The following is a 19,777-nucleotide window of genomic DNA, read 5'->3' as shown; positions in this document are numbered from 1 at the left end:
GAACTCCTGGATGAAAATGATTTAATGCGCTTTTGGAGTAATTTTGGTCGGTCAGCCACTTCTGGGAAGGTTTTCTCTTGTGGGTAACGTTTATATCTCTGGTCCTAAAGTCTTAAAATCATTTTTGGAACAAATTCCAGACTGATTACATTTGCTTCTTACCTGTTTTTATATTTCTTTATATTGAGACTTTTACCCTACTTCATGCCGTAAGACAGGTTCTGATTGATTTCCTGTTTGCAGAGTGGCAACAGGAAAGTCCTGGGTTCATATCCCTCTTTCTCCCGGGAGTTTGCATGTTCGCACGCACGCACGCACAAAGATCAAAACCAATCACAAATAATAAAGTTAACCCCAGTCAGATGTTTAATAATTACAATATCATTAACAAAAAAAAAGGCTAAAACAATAAAAACATATTTCCAAAATGCTTCAAGTTCCACAGTAGCCATAAACAAACACTCAGGAAAAAAAAAATAAAAAATCAAAAACACCTCAGAAGAGCTCCGGCCTCATTTCTTGCTACAGGTGACCAGGACTCGTCTCGTCTCATTTTAGCGTTTTGAACCTGTTTGATCAAAGTCGCCGCTTTCAGACAGATTGCATCACTGTGACATGTGATCTCAGCTCGTTTGGCTTCATGCCTGATTTTTATCCCAACTGGTGGTGTGTAAAGTGCAACTTTTACACAAAAACAACAGCTTGCATATTGCTAAAGTAAAGACCTACACTTTCAGAAAAGAGAAATTAAAGTTGTTGTGACACATTTTTGTTTCCACTTCACCTGTTGCTGTGAAACAGGGGGAAACATGGATGCACATGCAGCTGCTGAATTAATGTAAACAGAAGGAAAAAAAAACTACTGCAGAGGCCTTGAGATTTCTCAGTGGTAAACATTTTTCATTAAAACTGACAAAGAATAAACATTCAAAGCAACACAATCTTAAGTTTTCATTGGTTCCAGTTGAGTTAAGCAGGAAATAAATACTTTATTTTTATTGTTCTAATAATTAGGAGGAGTCTTTGATTCACAACCTGGAAGTAAATCTACAGGTTTTTGCTCTTCAGTTCAGTTTTTCACCAGATCTAGTGGATATCGAGTTTTAAATGGCAAATTTCAGCCTCCGTTTCTTTTTCTAGATATTGATTTACAGCTGAGTTAAATGGATTTATGTTTTTATGCTATGCTGGTACGTCTGGGTCAATTTGCTCCTTCACCATACCACATGCTTTCCCATGTTTGGATCGAGAAATCTGTATCAAATTCAAAGGAAACACTTTTTTAATCAAATGTAACAGCTAAACGTTTTTATCGTATTTTTTCCCCTCAACATAATTCATCAAAATACCCAACTACTGAGATAAATAAACTGATGGTTAAGTTTAGACGCTTTTTGGGATCTTTTAGCACGCTTTGTGTTACTGTGCTATGGTTATTTTTAAGTGATTTCTTGACTTTCCAGTGGAAAAGCTCTTTGTCTTCACACTTGCATATGACTCAACAACTGGGAAATAGCTGCAAAACTTCATGAGAATATTTAATGACAATACAACTGCAATGATCCTGCGCCTCTTTATGAAGTTTTTATAGGAGTTTAATTCCATCCAGGTGCTCAAATATATGATCTATATGCTCTGCATCAATGCATGATGTGTGAAATATAAATATTGCATCCAAGCATTTTGTTGCGATGGCGATATTGCCGACAATGATACTGTAATCCACTCTAAAGGCTGGTTATGTCTTTTTCATGTAGCTCCAGGTTAGTTTTAATAACTTGAATAGTTTGTAAAATGCTTGTTTTTATTTAGCAGCAAGTTAATTTAATGATCTGCAATACCTAAAGTGTGATAAAAAGCAAAAATAAGCAGAAATCTGTAAGGCAGCAAACTGTAGAAAGGTATTTAACATCAACAGATAAGGAGCAAAATGAGGGGGCGAATTGACCCAGATCTCATTATTTACCATGGAAATGTGAATATGCTTAAAGGGGAATATGCCATCTAGCTTTTACAGGCGGAACTGGTTCCTATCAGGCAAACAAGTGCAAAAAACCCCTCATTTAGTAAAAACAAATACATGGAAACAATCTGAAGAGACGCGCGTTTCAAACCCGGTTTCACAGCAGAGTGTGTTCGGTTTGACCCACACAGATAATATTGATCTCAGTAGATAAAGTAAAAAAACAGCTTAATAAAAATTCATTTGTCAGTGCCTCCGTCGTCGTTTTGTTTAAACCTAACACTACAAGCATATGAAAAGTCTACGGTCGCCCCGCCCCGCCCCGGCCCGCCCTCCCTCTGCTTCGTTCTACTGCTACTCTATGTTTACTACAAATTTAAGTCCCTTTTCTCATCCGTACGCCCGCCGTTTGGTTAAACACAAAAGCTTTGTTTACACAGCTCATCATCAGTGCAGTCAAGACAGACGTACAAAAAAAAAACAAAAAAAACAAAACAAAGCAGTGTCTGTATCAGACACTGATAAGAAAGCTGATGTGCCGCTTCGGATAAATAAAAAGATGAAATAACAGGGTTCTCCACAGGGTGTTTCTGGCTCTTTTTTGTCATATTTTTTTTTCTCTTTCAACAGCAGTGATAAATCTCCCATGCACGTCCTGCAGGCGCAGAAATAACCAGACTCACACAATACTGAGCCCCAAGCAGCATAAATTCATGTTGGATTTAAATTATAGAAGCAATATGTTAAGACTTAAGTTAAAGAAACTACCCCGACCCTCCGCCACATCCAACAACAAACACTTTCTAATCTAAGAAGAATCACCAAGTCATGCCTGATGGCAGGAGAATTGATGCATCCAACCATCTTACAGGTTATTTAGAGAAATATTGCTCTTGTTATAATTTAAACGTGGTTGATCTTGTTCTTATTGGCTATTTTACGTCGTGCTAGATTGTCGTTTTCAGCCTGAGCAGAACTTCAAGTCAGATCCATACAGTCAAACCCCACATGGCTTGGAAACATCTACTTATGGAAAAGACATTAACTTATTAAGTCTGCTCTCTGTGTCCTGAAACTGTCATGAAATTAGCAGATAATAACTTATTTTCCATTTAAAACCAGGAGTTTTTCAGTTTCATGGTTAGAAATTGCTCGTCTGTGTTATCTTACATAAAAAAAAAATAAAAAAAAAATCTATTTTTACTGAATTAGCTGAGAAAGAAGAAGCATCGGCACATAGTTGTAGCACCACTTACACCCATCCTGTATGACTTTGATTTAAAACTAGAGCTGTTATGTGCGTGTCGCTCCTCCACCCCTGAGTGTTCGAGGCTGCGTCTGAGTCACTGCGAGCGTCACTCCGCGTTGTTGACGCTGTACGGTGGAGGCGGGTCCAGGCTTTGCTCCGAGGACGGGGTCAGGCTCTGTGGGAGTCCGGGGGTCGGGGTGGGGGAGGCGGGGAGCTCCTCCGAGTCGGAGTTCTCCAGCGAGAGGTCGTCCACCAGCGCTCTGCGCCCTCGCATCGACAGCGGCAGAGGAGCACGCCTGGAAGACAAGGGAGACGCTCACAACAAGCCCTGCATTTAGCCAGCTGAAATAATAAAATAATTATCAGACAATTTGTTACACTGTGAAGAAGGCCTTTCTGAACTAGTAATTATTTTTCTTTGGACTTTGGCTGCTTTTTTGTGTGTGTGTGTGTGTGTGTGTGTGTGCTTTTCTTCTTATTATTTCAGAACCATGTTTGTTTGTTAAAGTGTTGACCTGAGCTATGAAGTAATCCATAAAAAACCCAATAAATTTAAGGTAAGAGCTACAAACGTACAGGACAACTAGACAGAGAATGACTTCACATTAGGTCTGAAATTATTAGTTATGATGAATCAATTACTTAAAAAATCGTCAGCTAATTTAGTGACTGAATAATTGTTAACTTGACTATATGAATTCAAAAAAAGATGATTTGCTGAAAGAACAACTAACTCAGAGCAGAAATTAAGCCAAAATTCACAAAATGTCTGTATTTTATGTTTAAGATAAAAAACCTTTGTGAATATGTTCTACCCAGGTCTCCTCCGAGTTTTAGCTTCACCTGATTCAAATTCGGTAAAAAGAAAAATCTCCTTTTAATCAACATTTGTTATTCAGTAATTAATCAGTTAATCTAAATATTCAACAGATACACAGTATTGATAAGTGAAGCAGAAAGGGCTGAATTGTTGATGCTAACCGTTTTCTTAGTTGCAGATTCATTCTTTGCTACAAATGATGAAGTGTTTACTAAAGGAATGTGATGTTGTTGAACTTTAGGTGCAACAATGTTTATTTTATTATTTAAGAAAAAGAATTGAATTATTTGTTTAAAATAAACTTAAATGGTTACATGAGAAATCTGTAACTATGCCAATTTTTTGTATCTAGTTAATCGTCAGAATAATTGATGAATAAAATAATATTTTTCTAAGTGTGACTTTTCTTCTTCTGTCTCTCATTTCTTCATTTTACTTTTAAGCACACACTGAAGATAATCGGAAGAAATCAGCCAAAGTTCAAGGAAAATCTTTGAAAGACAGATCCAACAGGCACGAATACTTTTGCTGCAAACAAACAGTCGATGAGGTGGACACAGGCGAAGCAGTGTGTTGGATTTCAAGACGTCTTTGTCCTTCTGAAGACATGAATCTGCCTAAATCCAACACGCCGCCCCTCTGAGGCACTTCAGATGACAGCACAGAGACAAACACAGATTCTCAAAACGTACCACACACATTGACCTAGTTCTCTGCTCTCCAGTCGGGGACGCTGAGTGTTGGGACGCAGACAGATGGGGTAATGTGTCAGTGTTAGGCGGACGCAAATGGATGCAACAAAAGAGTAAAGCAAAACAAATCATATGGAGTTAGCAGGGTGTTAAAGAAAGAAAAAACAAAACAACAACAACAAAAAAACGATGATCAGGTTAGGTGAAAACAGAAGATGGATGATGTTGCTCACCTGAGCTGGGTGCGGAGCGAGGAGATCTCCCGCGTCATCGTCTGGCTGCTGTCAGTGAGCTCCTCCAGCTCCCTCTGCAGCTTCCTCTTCTGAGCGTTGGAGCGGGAGTTTTCCTCCTCCACCTCCTCCAGCTGCCGCTTCAGCTGCTTCAGGCGAACCATCGACTTATCCAGCTGCAGTAGAAGGTCGGGTTCAGAGGTTGAGGTGACAATGAGACGAGAAATCTTTATTTATTTACCCCCTCCTCCCAGGAAGCAGGAGATTAGTCTGGGAAGGACAGGACTGATTGGGATCAGAAATCTGATTAAACCTGGTGGATTACTGCCTGATGATGTTTTGGGAGGAGAGTGCGTGTTTCTGCTGTGGGTGAGGGATTTAGCTTCCAGTGGGAGGACAGAAGTCTCACTCCACAGAGACCAAACAGATGCCAGGACAGCATTAGGATTAGCGTGGACTGAGACGGATAAGTCCTCTCTATTTGGGGAGGATTTTTCTCTTTTTGTTCAGATGACCTCAGTAAGCCAGAGGAAGTCATCATGTGAAGCTCTGCGTCTCTCTGACTGCTCACCTGCTCTCTGTACTGGTCTGCGTGTCTCCGCTCGTCTTCTGCTTGCATCATCGCCTCCTTCAGCTTCTTCTCCGTCTTCCGCGTCAGTTTGTTGGCAATGGCTCTCTCTCTGTGGGATTTGGAAATGTTGTGATTGATTTAATTAATCTAAGATGATCGTGATAAAATCCTGCCTTCTGAAGCTGGACAAAACCTGAAAGTTGCTGATTTGGTGCATGTTATTAATAGATTATGTTTTCATTGACAGAAAACATAAAAGTCTAGCAAAGAAAAGTTAAATCCATCCTGTATTGCATTTTGGGGGAAAATACTGTTTGGACAAATTTTTTTTAAATGTGATCTTTTAACCTATTATCTAGGTTAGCATAGATCTCTGGGCTTTTAAAAAACAAACTTTGATCATGAGATTTCTGGTCAGTTCTTTCAGAATGAGCTGTTTTCTTGTAACTTTAAACTCAAATAAGCTGCCGCTGGCCACGCCCCCCCAACTCAATGGTTACACTCCTACGTGACAATGGCTGCAAACAGACTTCTGCTTCTTTGAAAAGCAGAAGTAGAGCCTCCTGCACAGCCAACAAGAATGAAGCAAGTGTTTTGTTTTGTTTTTTTGTCCCAGCAGCCATTGTGCAGCACATACAGCGGTAAAACCAGCTGCGGGAGCTCAGCTTTGGTTGCTAAGTAACGGGCTACATAAGGGGCAGCGCATGTTGATTTGTGACGTTTTGGAAGCGGCTCATTTTTCAGACAAAAACAAAAAACATGGACTTATTGCCAAAAAAAGAGTGGGTGTTCTTTTTTTTTTTACTACTTGGTCTGTTTTTAGAGGCAGTTGATACCAAAATGGAAGCATGAAAATGTTTAAAATGTGAATTTTGTATAAGAGGTCCTCATTAAAAAAATTATCTGTGGAACAATTATTGTTACCCTCACTGTTAAATCTTTGCGCAAACCCTTCTGGGCAGGATGGCACTTAGTGTCCTCTTATAACATTTCTTGGTTGGAGCCAGTGAAATGCCTCCCATCTCTACCGCAGCACAGTTTGTAGAAACATAATTTGTAAAGCTGACACTAGCTCTCAGACAGTGAATCACTCAGTGTGCATGACAGCAAAGAGTCTGATCTCTCTATTCTTAGCTGTAAGCAGGTTTCCTAGCTCAACACAGGCAGTGCCTACACTTGAATGAAAGCAATAAAAACACTTGTTTAGGGGGCAATGCTATTATTTCTTTTTTAAACATGTTGTTATGTCTCCCCTCTCTCAGTGGGGAGTCCAGTTTCAAAAACTGGAAGTGGCTGAAGCCTGATTAGAAAGTGACCTTAGACCTCTTCACTGCAAAAACACAAAATCTTATCAAGTTTTTCTTGTCTAATTTCTAATACAAATATCTGAGTGCACGTGAAATATGACAAAACTAACTTACAAGTAACATTTCAGTTCGATAAAGGTCCTTGTTTTAAGTCAATAATTCCTTTAAGTTCAACTTGCAGATATTTTTACTTAAAACATGAGAAAAATGTTTTGCTAAGTGAACTAGTACTTTTTAAAATCAATATTAAGGAACTATTGTCTTAAACTATTTCATACCAGTAATTATTCCATTTGTGATTTTATATAAATATGTTCTAACATGGGATAATTTCCCCCTCTGTTTTCAGGTATACATTTCAAAAGTTATTTAAAGTAACAACATTAAAATGTGTTTCCCTCCTTTTATTTAGCCAGTTAAATCCATTACTCCAGTTAAATGTGTGTTTAACTGCACTAAAGACACATTTATTCCTGTAAAATATGTATTTGATTTCCTCACTGTCTCTCTTGCTCCAGCTGCTCCTCCATGGTGTCAATCTTAGCCTCCAGGGCGGCGACGCTGAGCTTGTGTTTGCCCCTCACTGCTCCCTCCAGCTCCTCCAGTCGGGCCTTCAGCTCCTTGTTCTGCTTCTCCAGCTGCTCTCGGGATGACTCGGCCTTCTGGGCCAGAGTCCTCTCCCCCTGCAGCTGCACAGTCAGCGTCTCCACCTGCAGCCGGAGCAGAGCGGCCATTAGGGCGAGTTTAAAGACGTTGCTAGAGAGATTAATGAATCCGAGTTCGCTCATCGCACCTGCAGAGCCGTCTTCCTTTGCCTTTCCATCAGCAGTTCAGAGTTCGCCTGCTCCTCCTCCAGGTCCTCCTCCAGCTGGGTGACTCGAACCTCTAGCCTCCTCTTTTCGTCAAACAGAACGTTCCTGGAACAACAGGAAATCTCAGGAGAACCAAGACAAAGGCAGAACTGAATGGATAGGATGTAAAAAATGTGAACTACTAACTTTCCAGAGCTGCTGGAGACCATCTCCTCTGACATCTCATCTCTCTCCTGCTGCGCCTGCCTCCTCTGTCTGTCCGATACAGCCAGCTCCTGCACAAACACCAGGATGCAGACAGGAAATCCAAACATCAGGACTTATGTTTCCCCACAGTGAAATAAAAGCTCTTTTCAAGGTAAGATTTAAAACTTTTGGAGATAAAAACACTATTTTATCATTTATTACTGTTAATAATAAAGTCTTGTGATAGTATTTAACTAAAAAAATCCCCCACTTTCAATAACATTGCTTATTGTATGAAATATAAGCCAACCTTTACTTCAACTATACAGATCAATAAGCCATTGATCCATTAGTAATAATAAATATTAATTACACTGAAACAATAATCCAAACAAATCACGTTAAGGTAAATGACCTTCCTGTTCAAATGAATCGAAGAAAGTATCAAAAAACAAATGTGTTTGCTAAGTTTTCTAGCATTTAGTAAACATCAGCCAGATGTTTGTGAAACCTTTTGAACTTGTGTTGCTTATTTGTTTCCTAAAGGCTTCCTGAAGTTCTCTCACAGATTGTTTTTGTTTTGTTTTGGATCAAAGTCTCAAAGCTCTTTAAAAAGTCTGTGACGTCCATATTTTATACTCTGAAACAAATCAACGTACCTCTGTGAGATGCAGCACTTCTGCTTCCAGTGTTTGTATTTTCTTGTCGGCATCTTTCGACTGTGCAACCACTTCATCTTTGGATAACTTGGTCTCATCTAGCTCGCGAAGAATCTCCTTCATTTGCCCCTGGGTTGAACAGAAAATGGCGATTTAAACTCACGTATGTTGACCTGTACAGAGGTTTCGATTGGCCTGTGGAAGGATTTTCACCTGCAGCCTGCGGAGCTGCTTGACAGAATCCTCTTTGCCGCGGCTGGCTGCCTCTAGTTGTGCCTCGGCTTCTTGCAGCTCCGCCTCAAGCTGCTTCTTGGCCGCTACGGCCTGCGAGCGCTGAGTCCGCTCCTCTTCCAAGTGGATCTCCAGCTCTTTCACCTGGTTTCAGAAAAAGTTAGAGGAAATGAAAACAGGGATAAAAAGCCATGCCAGTGCTCTGCTCCCTCCTCCTCTGTACCTGCTTGCTGAGCGCTCTCCTCTTCTCTTCTCCCTTCTCCTCGTTGTTGCTTATCTCTCTTTCAAACTGAGCCTTGAGTGCCTGCAGGTTGACCTCCAGCCTCAGCCTCAAGTTCTCCGCCTCACTCAGCTCCTCCTCCAGCTCCTGCGTCTGAGTGCGCAGGTTCTGAACTTCTGATTCCAAGCTCCTCTTGCTGCGTTCCAGTTCGTGAACCTACAGCCAGGTAAAAAAAAAGCTCTGTAAATCCCTGAGAGCGATACTGATGGATACCCTGAGCAAAGTGAACATGAGGCGGATTCCTACATTTTTGCCGACGTCATCCTGCTGGTTAACGAGTTGCTCCATTTCCAGACGGAGCTGCTTGTTGGCTCTCTCCAGCTCGTCTCGCTGGTCCTGCACCTCCTACATGTGGAAAACCATAGCAACAACCAATAGAATCAAACGTTACAAATATTCAGCTTTTTGCAAAAGTATTTGTGGTTTTAAGTTGTTTTCTTGTCTTAATGATGCTGTTTGTTCGCTAATGTTCTTTATATTGAGAATATATTACACAAATGTTGACTTTATTTACTGTGACTCCTAAAGGTAACTTGTTGTATTAGATTTTATTAAAGGGAGCTTAATAAAAATGCTCATCAAAGTTTTCAGATTTATATTTTCAAAAGAAAAAAAAGGGAAACCACGTGTTATTGCTCTTCTACTTCACAATAAGGTCGTATTTTGTTATTTTGCCACTTAAAATCATAAAAGCACAGAGAACTATGTGGTTTTGATGAACTAGTTTACCTGCAGGGATCGAGACAGGAAGAGACATTTCGTTTCCTTCTCCCGGCTGTCTGCTTCTGCTCTGTCCCTCTCTTCTGCAAGACGAGCGCTCACTCCTTTCTCCTCTGCCAGGCACTGATAGGGCAACAGGGACGAGGTTACTGATGTGGCAATACGTCAAATAAATATGACCTTTGTTTACATTTTGAAGCCTGTGTCATTTCACTCACCTGGTCAAATTTCTTCTGCCTCTTTTCGAGGGCTGTGCAGTTCTGCCTCTCTCTCTGCAGGGCGATGGTCATGTCCTCCAGCTCCTCCCTCAGACGCTCCCTCTGCCTCTCGATTCGCTCCTTCTCCTCCTCCTTCTGTCGCTCCTTTTGGACGGCGCTGTCCAGCTCTCTCTGGAGCTTCCTGCGCGTCTCCTCTCCAGCTTCCACGGCGGTGCTCACCTCCTCAGATTGTTTACGGAGCTCTGCAAGCTGCACAACAAAACATAGAGATCAGTATAGCAAATGTAACATAAAGTCTAAGGAGCAAACCTCATCAGAGAAATTAAGACCTTTCTAAATAAATCAGATCTGTTCTATTGTTTTTCAAACCTGCCAGTAATTTCACAGCATTTTTCTGACAATGATATTTTTTGAGTCACTGTTTCGACTGTTTTACCTGCTGGTTGTGTGTTTGTATCTGACGGCTCAACTCTTTGGCTCTTTCTTCTTCTTCCTCCAGTCTTTCCATCAGTCCGTTCTTCTCCTCCTCCAGAGCTCGCACCCTGGAGGCCAGAGCCATCTTCTGGCGGGTCTCATCTTGGAGCAGCTCCTGAACACACAAGAAAAGACAAACACAAACTATGTGAGAACTTTTTCACAACAAAATATTTTATATAACTAGCAATTAAAAATAGATTTCTACTCTAAAAATATCTGTGAAACGATCTTTACCTTTGCATCATGCAGCTGACTCTCCAGACTGGAGACTTCTTTAGCGAGCCGGAGAGATTTGGAGTCAGAGGAAGACAAATTGCCGGACAACCCTTCGATCTCACACTGAAAGAAACACAGTTGGTTTTTAATGTGGATTAACAAACATCTAACACCCAAAAAGTGTCTGAACAGAGTGGAAACATTAGATGAACACATAGCATCAGTGTCGGGTGTGTTACTGCACCTGCAGCTTGTGCATGCGCTCCTCCCTGTCCTCGCGCTCCCTGTCGGCCTGAGCCAGGCGAGCGTTGAGCTCCTGCAGCTGACTATCGGCCCTCTTCCGGCCTCGCTCGCTCTCCGAGCGGCTCGTCTGGAGGTTCTTGATTTCCTCGGTCAAATTCTGCCGCTCCTCCTCCAGGACAGCTTTGGCCTTCTCCAGGGACTGACGAGCCTGAAGGAGACGCCACAGCAGGCAACGATCAGAGGCGGCTAGAGGAGCCAAAGATTGTACTCAAGTAGCACTACTTCAACATATTTTTACTCAAGTTAAAGTGAAAAGTAACTGTCCAAGAAATGAATGAAGTAAGAGTAGAAAATGTTTTGTGAAGTACTGAGTCAGTATTTAAAAATTACATCATCAGACAGATAAAAATATAAAGTTATGTGGAAATTTTGGTATCTTAAAGACCAAAATGAAAATGATTCATATAAGTAGTATAATTACAAAATAACTAAATCAGGCAATAGAAACATTTTTCAAAATCAATTTCTTTCAATTTAAAACTTATGCAACTTTAACAAAGACTGCAGGTTTGTGTCTGGTGAATTTCTGGTTAAGACAGCGGGTAGTGTATCCAGAAACTTTACTCAAGTAAGAGCAGATGTACTTCATAATAAAATGACTCAAGTAAAAGTAAAAAGTAAGCATCGTAAAAACACTTTTAAAAGTACATTTTTAATAAAAGTTGTTATACTCAAGTAAATGTAACTAATTACTACTCGTCTCTGGTACCAGTGCACGTTTACATATGGATATGTTGATGTGTGTGTGTTTCCTGTACCCTCTTGCTGTTGTCCAGTTGCTCCTGCAGGTTGTCTATGGCTGCGCTGTGTTTGATCCTGAGCTCCGAGAGCTGGGCCTCGTGGCGACGCGTCTCCTCTTCAACACATCGCTGCAGCTCGTTTAGCTCCGCCTCCCGCCGAGATCTGTGGACAGGTAGGATTGTTGACAATAGCGAGTAGTAATTTACTGTGCAAAAAGTCTGGACATTTTCCCTTTTAAGGCTCTCAATACGGAAAAACAGAAAACATTTCCTCGTTTCTTTCCTCTGCACATGAATGCATATATGCTAATCTACTGGACACCTGTTGTGTCTACTGATTTTTGCATTTTTCATGCACTTCTTGTGCGTGAAGATATCCCCATGCAGCACCTTACTAAAAACAGGGTTCGTACGCTTTTCCTGCAGTAAAATTCAAGAACTTTTCAAGCTTTTTCAAGGTATGTTTTCAAACTTTTTTAGCACCACACATTGGAGATAAAAACAATACAAATTAACTGAAAAATACATTTTGAATTGTAACAAAATTTTAGGTCTCATAAATTAATTTCTGTGACTTTAACTGACCTAAAATACGGGAGGTTTTGTCTGATTTAACTTCAGACAATGAGGAATAAATATCATGTGTCTTTTTATTAGGTGTGTGAAAATATCTGATTTTAACTGTAAATACGACTTTCCAAATTTAGGCTTTTTTTTGTTTTAAAGGATTTTTTTCTGGCTCTAGTTGCCTTTATTTTTCAGTAGATTGACAGGAAGATGGGTTGTGAGAGAAGGGAGGAGACGTGGGGCAAAGGTCAACAGACTGGGACTTGAACCTGTCACCAACTGCATCACAGAGGTCTCTCTACATGGATTACTATGCACTCTACTGCCTACGCCACAACTGCAGCCCTAAATTTACGTTTTTAATCTAACAAAAGATTACATTTTATTACCAATCTGTGTGGTTTGAATATCAGGAACTTTCAAGGACTTTATACAGAAATCAGGCACTTTACAAACACCTAAATGAATTTCAGGCCTTTCCAAGGACAAACCCTGTGAAATATTTTCAAGACACAATTTGCCAAATGCTAAACTAACTAAATTTGTATTCAGAGGTCCCAGTTTGCCTGTGTTTACCTGAGCTCTTGCTGTGTAGCCGTGGTGTCCAGCGTGTCCTCCAGCTCGGTTCTCAGAGCTTCCAGCTCCTCTCCCAGGTCTCTCCTCTGTTTCTCCGCTCTTTCCCTCATCCCTCGTTCATTTTCCACCTCCTCCTTTAGCTCAGACACTTGCGACAAGGCCTCCCTCAGAGATCTCTGAGCTTCAGCACGGCGCGCTCCTTCTTCCTCCAACCTGACAGAGAATTAATAGAAAATAAAAATTATTCAAAATTTCTCACAGGATGTTTGTATTATTATTATGCTGAGTCTCACCGGCCCTGCAGGGTAGTGATCTCCTTCTCCTTCTGAGCCAGGGTTCCTCTGAGCTCGGCGGTCAGCATGCCCAGGTCGGACAGCTGCTCCTGGGCCTCCAACGAGTCGCTCTCCATCCTCCTCTTCCACTTCTCCTGCTCTAGCCGGCCCTGCTCCTCACGTTTTAGACGTTCTGCAAAGAGACGGGGCACAAAGCAAGGTCAACTTTTGAATCACTAAGCAACTGATTGAGTATTGACCTCCAAATGGTACCAACAATAACAAGGCTGATATAAAATGTTTCTGTTCTGGAACAGCATGATTCAAAATGTGCTTGAACATACAGCAACAGGTCTGCTTTTAGACTCAAAGGAGCAATGGGAACGGATGATGATATCTACCTTCTAGATCAGCAATGACGGCCTCCTGCTTGTTCTTAAGTTTGTTAAGGCTTTTAGTCTTCTCCTCCTCCTCAGTGAGTTGGTCGGTCACTTCACTCAAATGTTCCTCCAGCAGCTTTTTCTCCTGCTCAGACACAATCAGGAAAAATGTTAGGAACATGTACATGACACTTATTGAAATAATATGAAAGTTTGAAGGTTTTTCATGGTCTAAATACTTTTTCCTTTATACATTTTCTCTTGGGATCCATTTTGAGAAAACACAACTATCTACATATAAACACATGTGACTATTACAGGTATTACAATTTATTTTTACTAATTGCATCAGAAAAGTGACCTATTAAGCTTTCTCAGAAAGGTTAGAATGGATCTATTGGCTATACAAAACATACATTATTTTGCACAAAATAATTCTTAGATAATGAGATTTCAGTCTGGTCAGTTCTGCCTATTTTGAGCTCCTTTCAGAATGAGCTGTTTTTCTTCTTCTTGTCACTTTAAATCCAAATAAGCTGCTGATGGCCATGCCCTCCTAAGTCAGGGTTTACGTTGCTGCAAACAGATGCACAATTATACAACCTTACGTCTTTGAAAAGCAGAAGTGGTGCTTCCAGTACAACCAACAAGAATGCAGGAAGTGGTTTCTGGGTGGTAAGTTAACAAGAAAACTCATTTTACAGCTCAAGCCATTAAACCCATCTGACCAAATGTGCTGGAACTTGGGTTGATAGGTAATGGGCCAGTGATTCAACAATCGGGAGGATTTTGAAACAGTTCATTTTCCAGACATCAAAATTATTAAGTTATTGATGGCTTTTTAGGGACTTTACTGTTTTTAGAAGCTATTGAAACCCAAATGGAAGTATAAAAATGTGCAAAAAGTGAATTTTGCATATGAGGTAGCCTGTAAAGTTTGTTTTTATTAGCATTTTGTTTACACTGAGACGGACATCTTAAATGCGCTAAGTACATAGCCTCCAGTGTAATGTGAAGCTGACCTTGCTGAGTCGGTCTCTCTGCTCCACGGCAGTCAGGAGGTCTGCCTCCAGACTCTTCACTTTGGTCTCCAAGGTAACCTTCTCCAGCAGGAGGCGCTGTCTGGCACCTTCCTCCTCCTCTAGCTGCTCCTCCAGGTCCTGAACAGACACCAGGTCTGTTTAATCATCCTGCCCAGCATCCACTGATTGTTTCTTCAGAGGACTGTAGTTGCACATCTATTACCTGTACATTCTGCTGCAACCTCTTCTTCTCATTGCCCAGCTGCGCTCCCCTCTCCTCCTCCTCCACCAGCCGGCTCTCCATTTCGCTCAGAACCTCCTCCAGCTCCTGTTTCCGGCTGGCTAACCTGGCCCGCATCTCCTCCGCCTCTGCAAAGAGCTCTGCCTCTGCCTGCAGCTGGTCGGCCAACACCGCCTTTTCCTCTATCAGCTAGAGGAGTGGGAGTATGAGTGATGAGTGAGGAGTGAGTCACGGTGGAAAGTAAACTTTCAGACCAGAGTAGAAACAAAGAGGAGGTCTGTTTGCACCTGAGCGTGCTTCCTGTCCAGCTCAGAGTATTCCTGCTCCACTCGGGTGAGGTTCTCCTTGGCCTTGTGGAGCTCCGACTCTCTGGCCTGTATTTCCTCATCCTGGCGGGTCACCTGCAGCAACGGCTTCACCTGGTGGCCACAAACACAAACCACAACTTGAGTCAAACTCCAGATTTTTGACAGCAATTATATAATTACAGGCAACTACCCACCCTGTTGTCCCATCAAAACAAACTGTTGTGTGTGTTAACTAAATCTTCTTCAAAAACAGACAGGAGGTGACCTAATATTGCTTTCATTTAGTTGATTTCACTGTAAAAATTATGGTCAGCTGCTGCGCGGTCGGCTGCACAGACAGACATGGATGCAAACCAAACTTGTCATTTAACCATAAGCCTTTTGAAGAAGAAAGAAGGCGGTGATGAGCAGCAGAAGTGCTGGGTGTATTTGCGGATTTACAGCAAATACTTTTATGAAGTAAACAATTTAACATTCACGTAAGTAGGTTTAGCAAGACGCAGTGAAATATGGCATTATCTAATAATAATGTCAGAGTATAGTGTGTTCTGAATGCCTCGTGTCTGAGCTGTGATCTGTGTGCACCTTTGTAAACAGCCGCCACCACTGCCAGTTCCTGAGTTTGAGGTACGCAGCACAGTTCCTCTGCATCACCCTCAGAGCGCTCAGCTGCTGCTGCTTCTTCATAAAGGCCCTGAAACAAGAACAAACAGCCAGAGTCAACCACAAAACCCATCATAGAGAGGCTTCCTCATCCATCAGTCTGGATCTAAATCATACTATTAGGTGTAAATGCCCATTAGTCAACAGCTGACTAAATGTTTTGACCTGTGCTCCACCACGCCTCCTGACAAATATTTACTTAATGTTGACGTGTTAGTGTCACATTTACCAGGAATAGCTCATTGTAGTCACGTGAAAAGATAATCAAGCAAGATTTTTACAGGTTTTCACATGCAAACGCTATGTGGAAAATCCCCAGGTGGGATTTGAACCCACAACTTTCTTGCTGCAATGCAACACACCACATTCAGGTTCTGACAAACAGAAACTTGACTTAATTATCTCCCAGGTTTTGTGAGGTGCTCCAGTTTGGGGCAAGCTCTTTAAATCAGCTTTATATTCACACGTGGAACTGGATTAACTTAAGTTTTGTTTTTTGAAGACAGAATATGGATTTTTTTCACCAATCCGCTCCTTGAGTTTCCATAGTTCGTGCCCAAGGACGCCATCTTGCTTGAAAAGCGTTTTAACAAATTCTTTTTTGTTTGGATTTTGAATTCAGGTCAACTCTACAGCAAAATATAACGATCGGGCTATGTTTTTTTTTTTTGTTTTTTAACGAGAATAAATTCATAAAGTTACATGAATACACTCGTAGTAATATGAGGATAAAGTCATATGACAGTAGAATAAACTGTTAACATTACAAGAAGTGTTAACATCAGGGGAATGAAATCGTAATTTTATGAAAACACAAAAAATAGCAAAAAAAAAAAAATTATCAAATTTTTTTCTCATTAAAACATTTTCTTTTGGTAATTTTAAGATGTTCTTCTAGTAAAAGACGATCTCCTCATAATTAAGCAATATTTCTCGTAACCTGACCCTAATACTATGTCATACAACTCACAGAAGGGATTACAAAAGCCACTTTTTGAAAATATTTATTTTTTAGAAAAGTCAGACAAAAAACATCAGAAATCAGATCTGATGTGAAAAAAAATCAGATTTAACTTTCAAGTCATTTCACTCAGCCATATGTGAAACTATGTTCTGTAATATTAATATATCCAGTAAACTGTCTATGGTATATAGTAATGTAAAAAATAAAATAAATTAACACCCTCAAGGAATCAAAGTCATCATTTAAGGGACCAGTTTGCTTGCGTTGTGAGTAATTTCTTTTATTTTAGCACACAAGATTAAATTTTTTAGCCAAATCAGATTAATTAATCATGTTAAAATCTCTTTCTGCTTTCTGTGCAGCAAGGTAAAGCCTTACTTGCGAGCCAGAAACCCTCTGGAGGCGCTCTGGAAGCGTATGATGGTGTCTGTGATCTTCAGGTCTCTCTCCTCCTCCAGGTGAGCCAGGACTCCGGCTCTGAAGAAGACTTTACTCTGACCCACCCTGTACAGGTTGGGATCCAGCTCCAAAGCATTGATCTGAACGACAACAGCAGCCATCAGTCAGCTTGTCTCACACCTCCCTGTGAGGTTCTGGTGTGTAAAATGTCACCTACCATCAGCTCTGACGCCTGTTTGCCGTCCATGAAGGTGCGAGGAATAGCGTTGGGAGTAAGAATCTCGTATCTGGAGACAAATGTGAAAGCGATGAGAGAGCGAGGAAGAGAAAAGAGCGTCAGACAGCGATGAAATGCTTTTAATTTGTTGATTAAAAACTTGTGGCGCAGAGAGTTATAAATCCACACCTCTGTCTGAACTCCTGGAATGGGATGCGGTTGGGGAAACCCTGTCTGCAGATACGGATTCCCTCCAGAACGCCGTTACACCTCAGCTGGTCCAAAACGAGGTGCGGTGCCAGTTTGCCAGCCTGCGGAGACGTAAGGCAGGAAGAAGAAAGGTCAGATATTTTTCCTTGCTCTCATCTTTTGTCTGCCTGGTCTGGAGCTGGAGGTCTCACCCTCTTCTCGTGGTTGGGGATAATGCACCGCAGGAAGTTGGGGTTGGTGTTCCTGAGCGTGGCCATCAGCTTGGTCAGGGACTCTTTGTAGAGCTGACCAACGGTCCGAAACATCCCCTTCTTCGTCTTCAGCCCAGCGGCTCCAAACGGAACGGATCCGCTGCTCTCTCCTGTCGACACCTGGTCCAGACCCACAATCCTGTCGACTGGATGTGAGCAAAGAGCCGCGTCTCAGTTTTCCAGAATTCAGCTGTCATGATCCGGCTCCATTGACATTTACTGGCACATTTCATAATGTTGGCGTTTTGATCAGTGAACAAATGACCAAAAATTAAGAATTTGATTTTATAAAACTTTTCAGAATGCGTTTATGTTGCTGGTTATAAACTATTCATTTACATTAAAGTTTTCTACATTTTTACATTTTTACATTTTTAGCAAGAGGACGCAAGCAGGCTTGGAAGGCGCTGTAAATGTTTCGTAACACCGTGCAACAAAGCCAGGAGAGGCTGCTGTTGACACAAATAGTGAAATTATGTGGATTTGTAGCTGAAATCGATCCAAAGAAAAGTATTAACAGCAGTTGGTGAAAGACACACATTAATACAGCCTGTCAAGCTAAACCTGTTAGCTCTGGACTTGTTCAGACAGGCATGCAACGTCTGCATAAAAGTGATTTGTTCTGGTTTTGACCTGACTCTGTGAAAGTCTCCACAGGCAACAATGAGGAATGTAGAAACTCTTAATACTTATTTGTGTCTTCTTGTTAATTATTAAACAGATCCATTAATTTAGGAGAGAATAAAGGAAACCAAACAATAAAAAAATAGAAAAAAAAATCATCATCTTGGTCCAGATTGAAAGAGAAATCATTTAATCTGGAGCAGAAAGTATGCTCGGTACTATCAGATGCAATAACAGCAAAACTATTTCATACTGACCTAAACTTTCCAAACAAACAAAATACCAACAATCAGACCAATAAAACATTTAAATTAGTGATTCTGAAAATTACCCTCAGGATCCCTAAATGAATTAATTTTAACAAGATTTCAAAACCACAGGCCATAAATGGATACAATTCATGAAACATATTTGCTTGCTGTTATTTATTTAAGGGTTAAAAGTAGAAATTTAGAGAACCACTGATTTAAATTCAAAAACAGGGAAAAGAAATCAGATCTATTTGCAACATAAAGTCTCGCCAGAGTAAATTCAGGTTTTTGTTGTCTGATTGTGAAAACAATGAAAGCATCAATTTTGCCTTCAGCCTGATGGTAAATTAATTTAATAAAAGCTTCTAGTTGTAGACATATTGTCACTCTTCTACTTGCACAGCATGACAGGAAATCAAACGTCAGTACAAACGCAAAGGCAACATCCCACAATCACAGCAAAGGTACTAAAAGTCAAATGCTAAATTTACAACTCTCAAAAATGTACACATTGTTGTTAAATATCCAGACTTTTCAGAAAAGTTGTACAAACTTCTTCCACCTCTAATGAAACATTTTTCCTGCACAATTCAACTGAAAACCCCACAAATCAATGAGTGGGAAATCGAATGGCTGAATGCTCACACCTTTAAATGGTTTTAAGTTCACGTTCAGTCTTCTCGAGTTCAGACCTGCCATTAATTAAAGTGAATCGAATGAACTTGAACTAAAGTTCAGACTTCTTTGTCAAATTTACCTACTTAATCCTGGGGAATTAAAAGGGGAGGTTGCCAATGATTAAAACAATTTCTCTGTAAAAAGGTTAAAACTTAAATTATTGACACCCAGGACATATGTAGGTGCTAAATAATCTTTTCATTTCACCAATATTTCCTTTATTGACTTGGTCTGATTAGGGTGATAGACAGAAGACCTTCCAACTTCAAATCATCAAAATACCAGCAGAAACCTGCAAAAATTTGGTCAGCTGTCATAATAAGGGGTTTATCGATGTAATGCAAACAAATCATTTTTACAGTTTTTACTGAAAAGGGTGCAAATATTTTTTGAGACTGACGAACACCTTAAGACTCAAAAACCTGGAACTTATCAGGGATGTGTACATTCCTGAAAGCCACCGCACACACACACACACAC

The 19,777-nt window shown here is 40.7% G+C and overlaps 1 protein-coding gene across 8 annotated transcripts in view; it reads right to left on the bottom strand.

Annotated features, from left to right (window-relative positions):
- Positions 1-343: 343 nt before the first annotated feature.
- The window catches only part of myh14 (myosin, heavy chain 14, non-muscle), a 37,095-nt gene continuing 17,661 nt past the window's right edge, over positions 344-19,777 (bottom strand). For 7 of the 8 annotated variants that reach the window (XM_016670496.1, XM_016670500.1, XM_016670501.1 and 4 more), the window contains 27 exons: positions 17,685-17,890; positions 17,473-17,594; positions 17,284-17,353; positions 17,046-17,206; positions 15,626-15,734; positions 15,020-15,151; positions 14,715-14,921; positions 14,492-14,629; positions 13,491-13,614; positions 13,111-13,282; positions 12,818-13,030; positions 11,693-11,837; positions 10,876-11,082; positions 10,650-10,754; positions 10,375-10,527; positions 9,939-10,187; positions 9,730-9,843; positions 9,247-9,345; positions 8,944-9,156; positions 8,703-8,864; positions 8,490-8,618; positions 7,831-7,919; positions 7,626-7,749; positions 7,334-7,542; positions 5,526-5,634; positions 4,958-5,130; positions 344-3,508 (listed from right to left, as the gene is read on the bottom strand). In XM_016670496.1, the coding sequence (XP_016525982.1) occupies positions 3,319-3,508; positions 4,958-5,130; positions 5,526-5,634; positions 7,334-7,542; positions 7,626-7,749; positions 7,831-7,919; positions 8,490-8,618; positions 8,703-8,864; positions 8,944-9,156; positions 9,247-9,345; positions 9,730-9,843; positions 9,939-10,187; positions 10,375-10,527; positions 10,650-10,754; positions 10,876-11,082; positions 11,693-11,837; positions 12,818-13,030; positions 13,111-13,282; positions 13,491-13,614; positions 14,492-14,629; positions 14,715-14,921; positions 15,020-15,151; positions 15,626-15,734; positions 17,046-17,206; positions 17,284-17,353; positions 17,473-17,594; positions 17,685-17,890 (4,124 nt within the window). In that variant the 3' untranslated portion in view covers positions 344-3,318. Of the gene's footprint in view, positions 3,509-4,724; positions 4,766-4,957; positions 5,131-5,525; positions 5,635-7,333; positions 7,543-7,625; positions 7,750-7,830; positions 7,920-8,489; positions 8,619-8,702; positions 8,865-8,943; positions 9,157-9,246; positions 9,346-9,729; positions 9,844-9,938; positions 10,188-10,374; positions 10,528-10,649; positions 10,755-10,875; positions 11,083-11,692; positions 11,838-12,817; positions 13,031-13,110; positions 13,283-13,490; positions 13,615-14,491; positions 14,630-14,714; positions 14,922-15,019; positions 15,152-15,625; positions 15,735-17,045; positions 17,207-17,283; positions 17,354-17,472; positions 17,595-17,684; positions 17,891-19,777 lie in introns of all 8 variants that reach the window. The other variant, XM_016670503.1, reaches the window with a different exon arrangement.

Source organism: Poecilia formosa, unplaced genomic scaffold, assembly GCF_000485575.1.
Source record: "Poecilia formosa unplaced genomic scaffold, Poecilia_formosa-5.1.2 Scaffold34, whole genome shotgun sequence".
Classification (NCBI taxonomy): Eukaryota; Metazoa; Chordata; class Actinopteri; order Cyprinodontiformes; family Poeciliidae; genus Poecilia; species Poecilia formosa.
The sequence above is the reverse complement of the archived record's forward strand: the minus strand, read 5'-3'. Positions and strand labels throughout refer to the sequence as shown.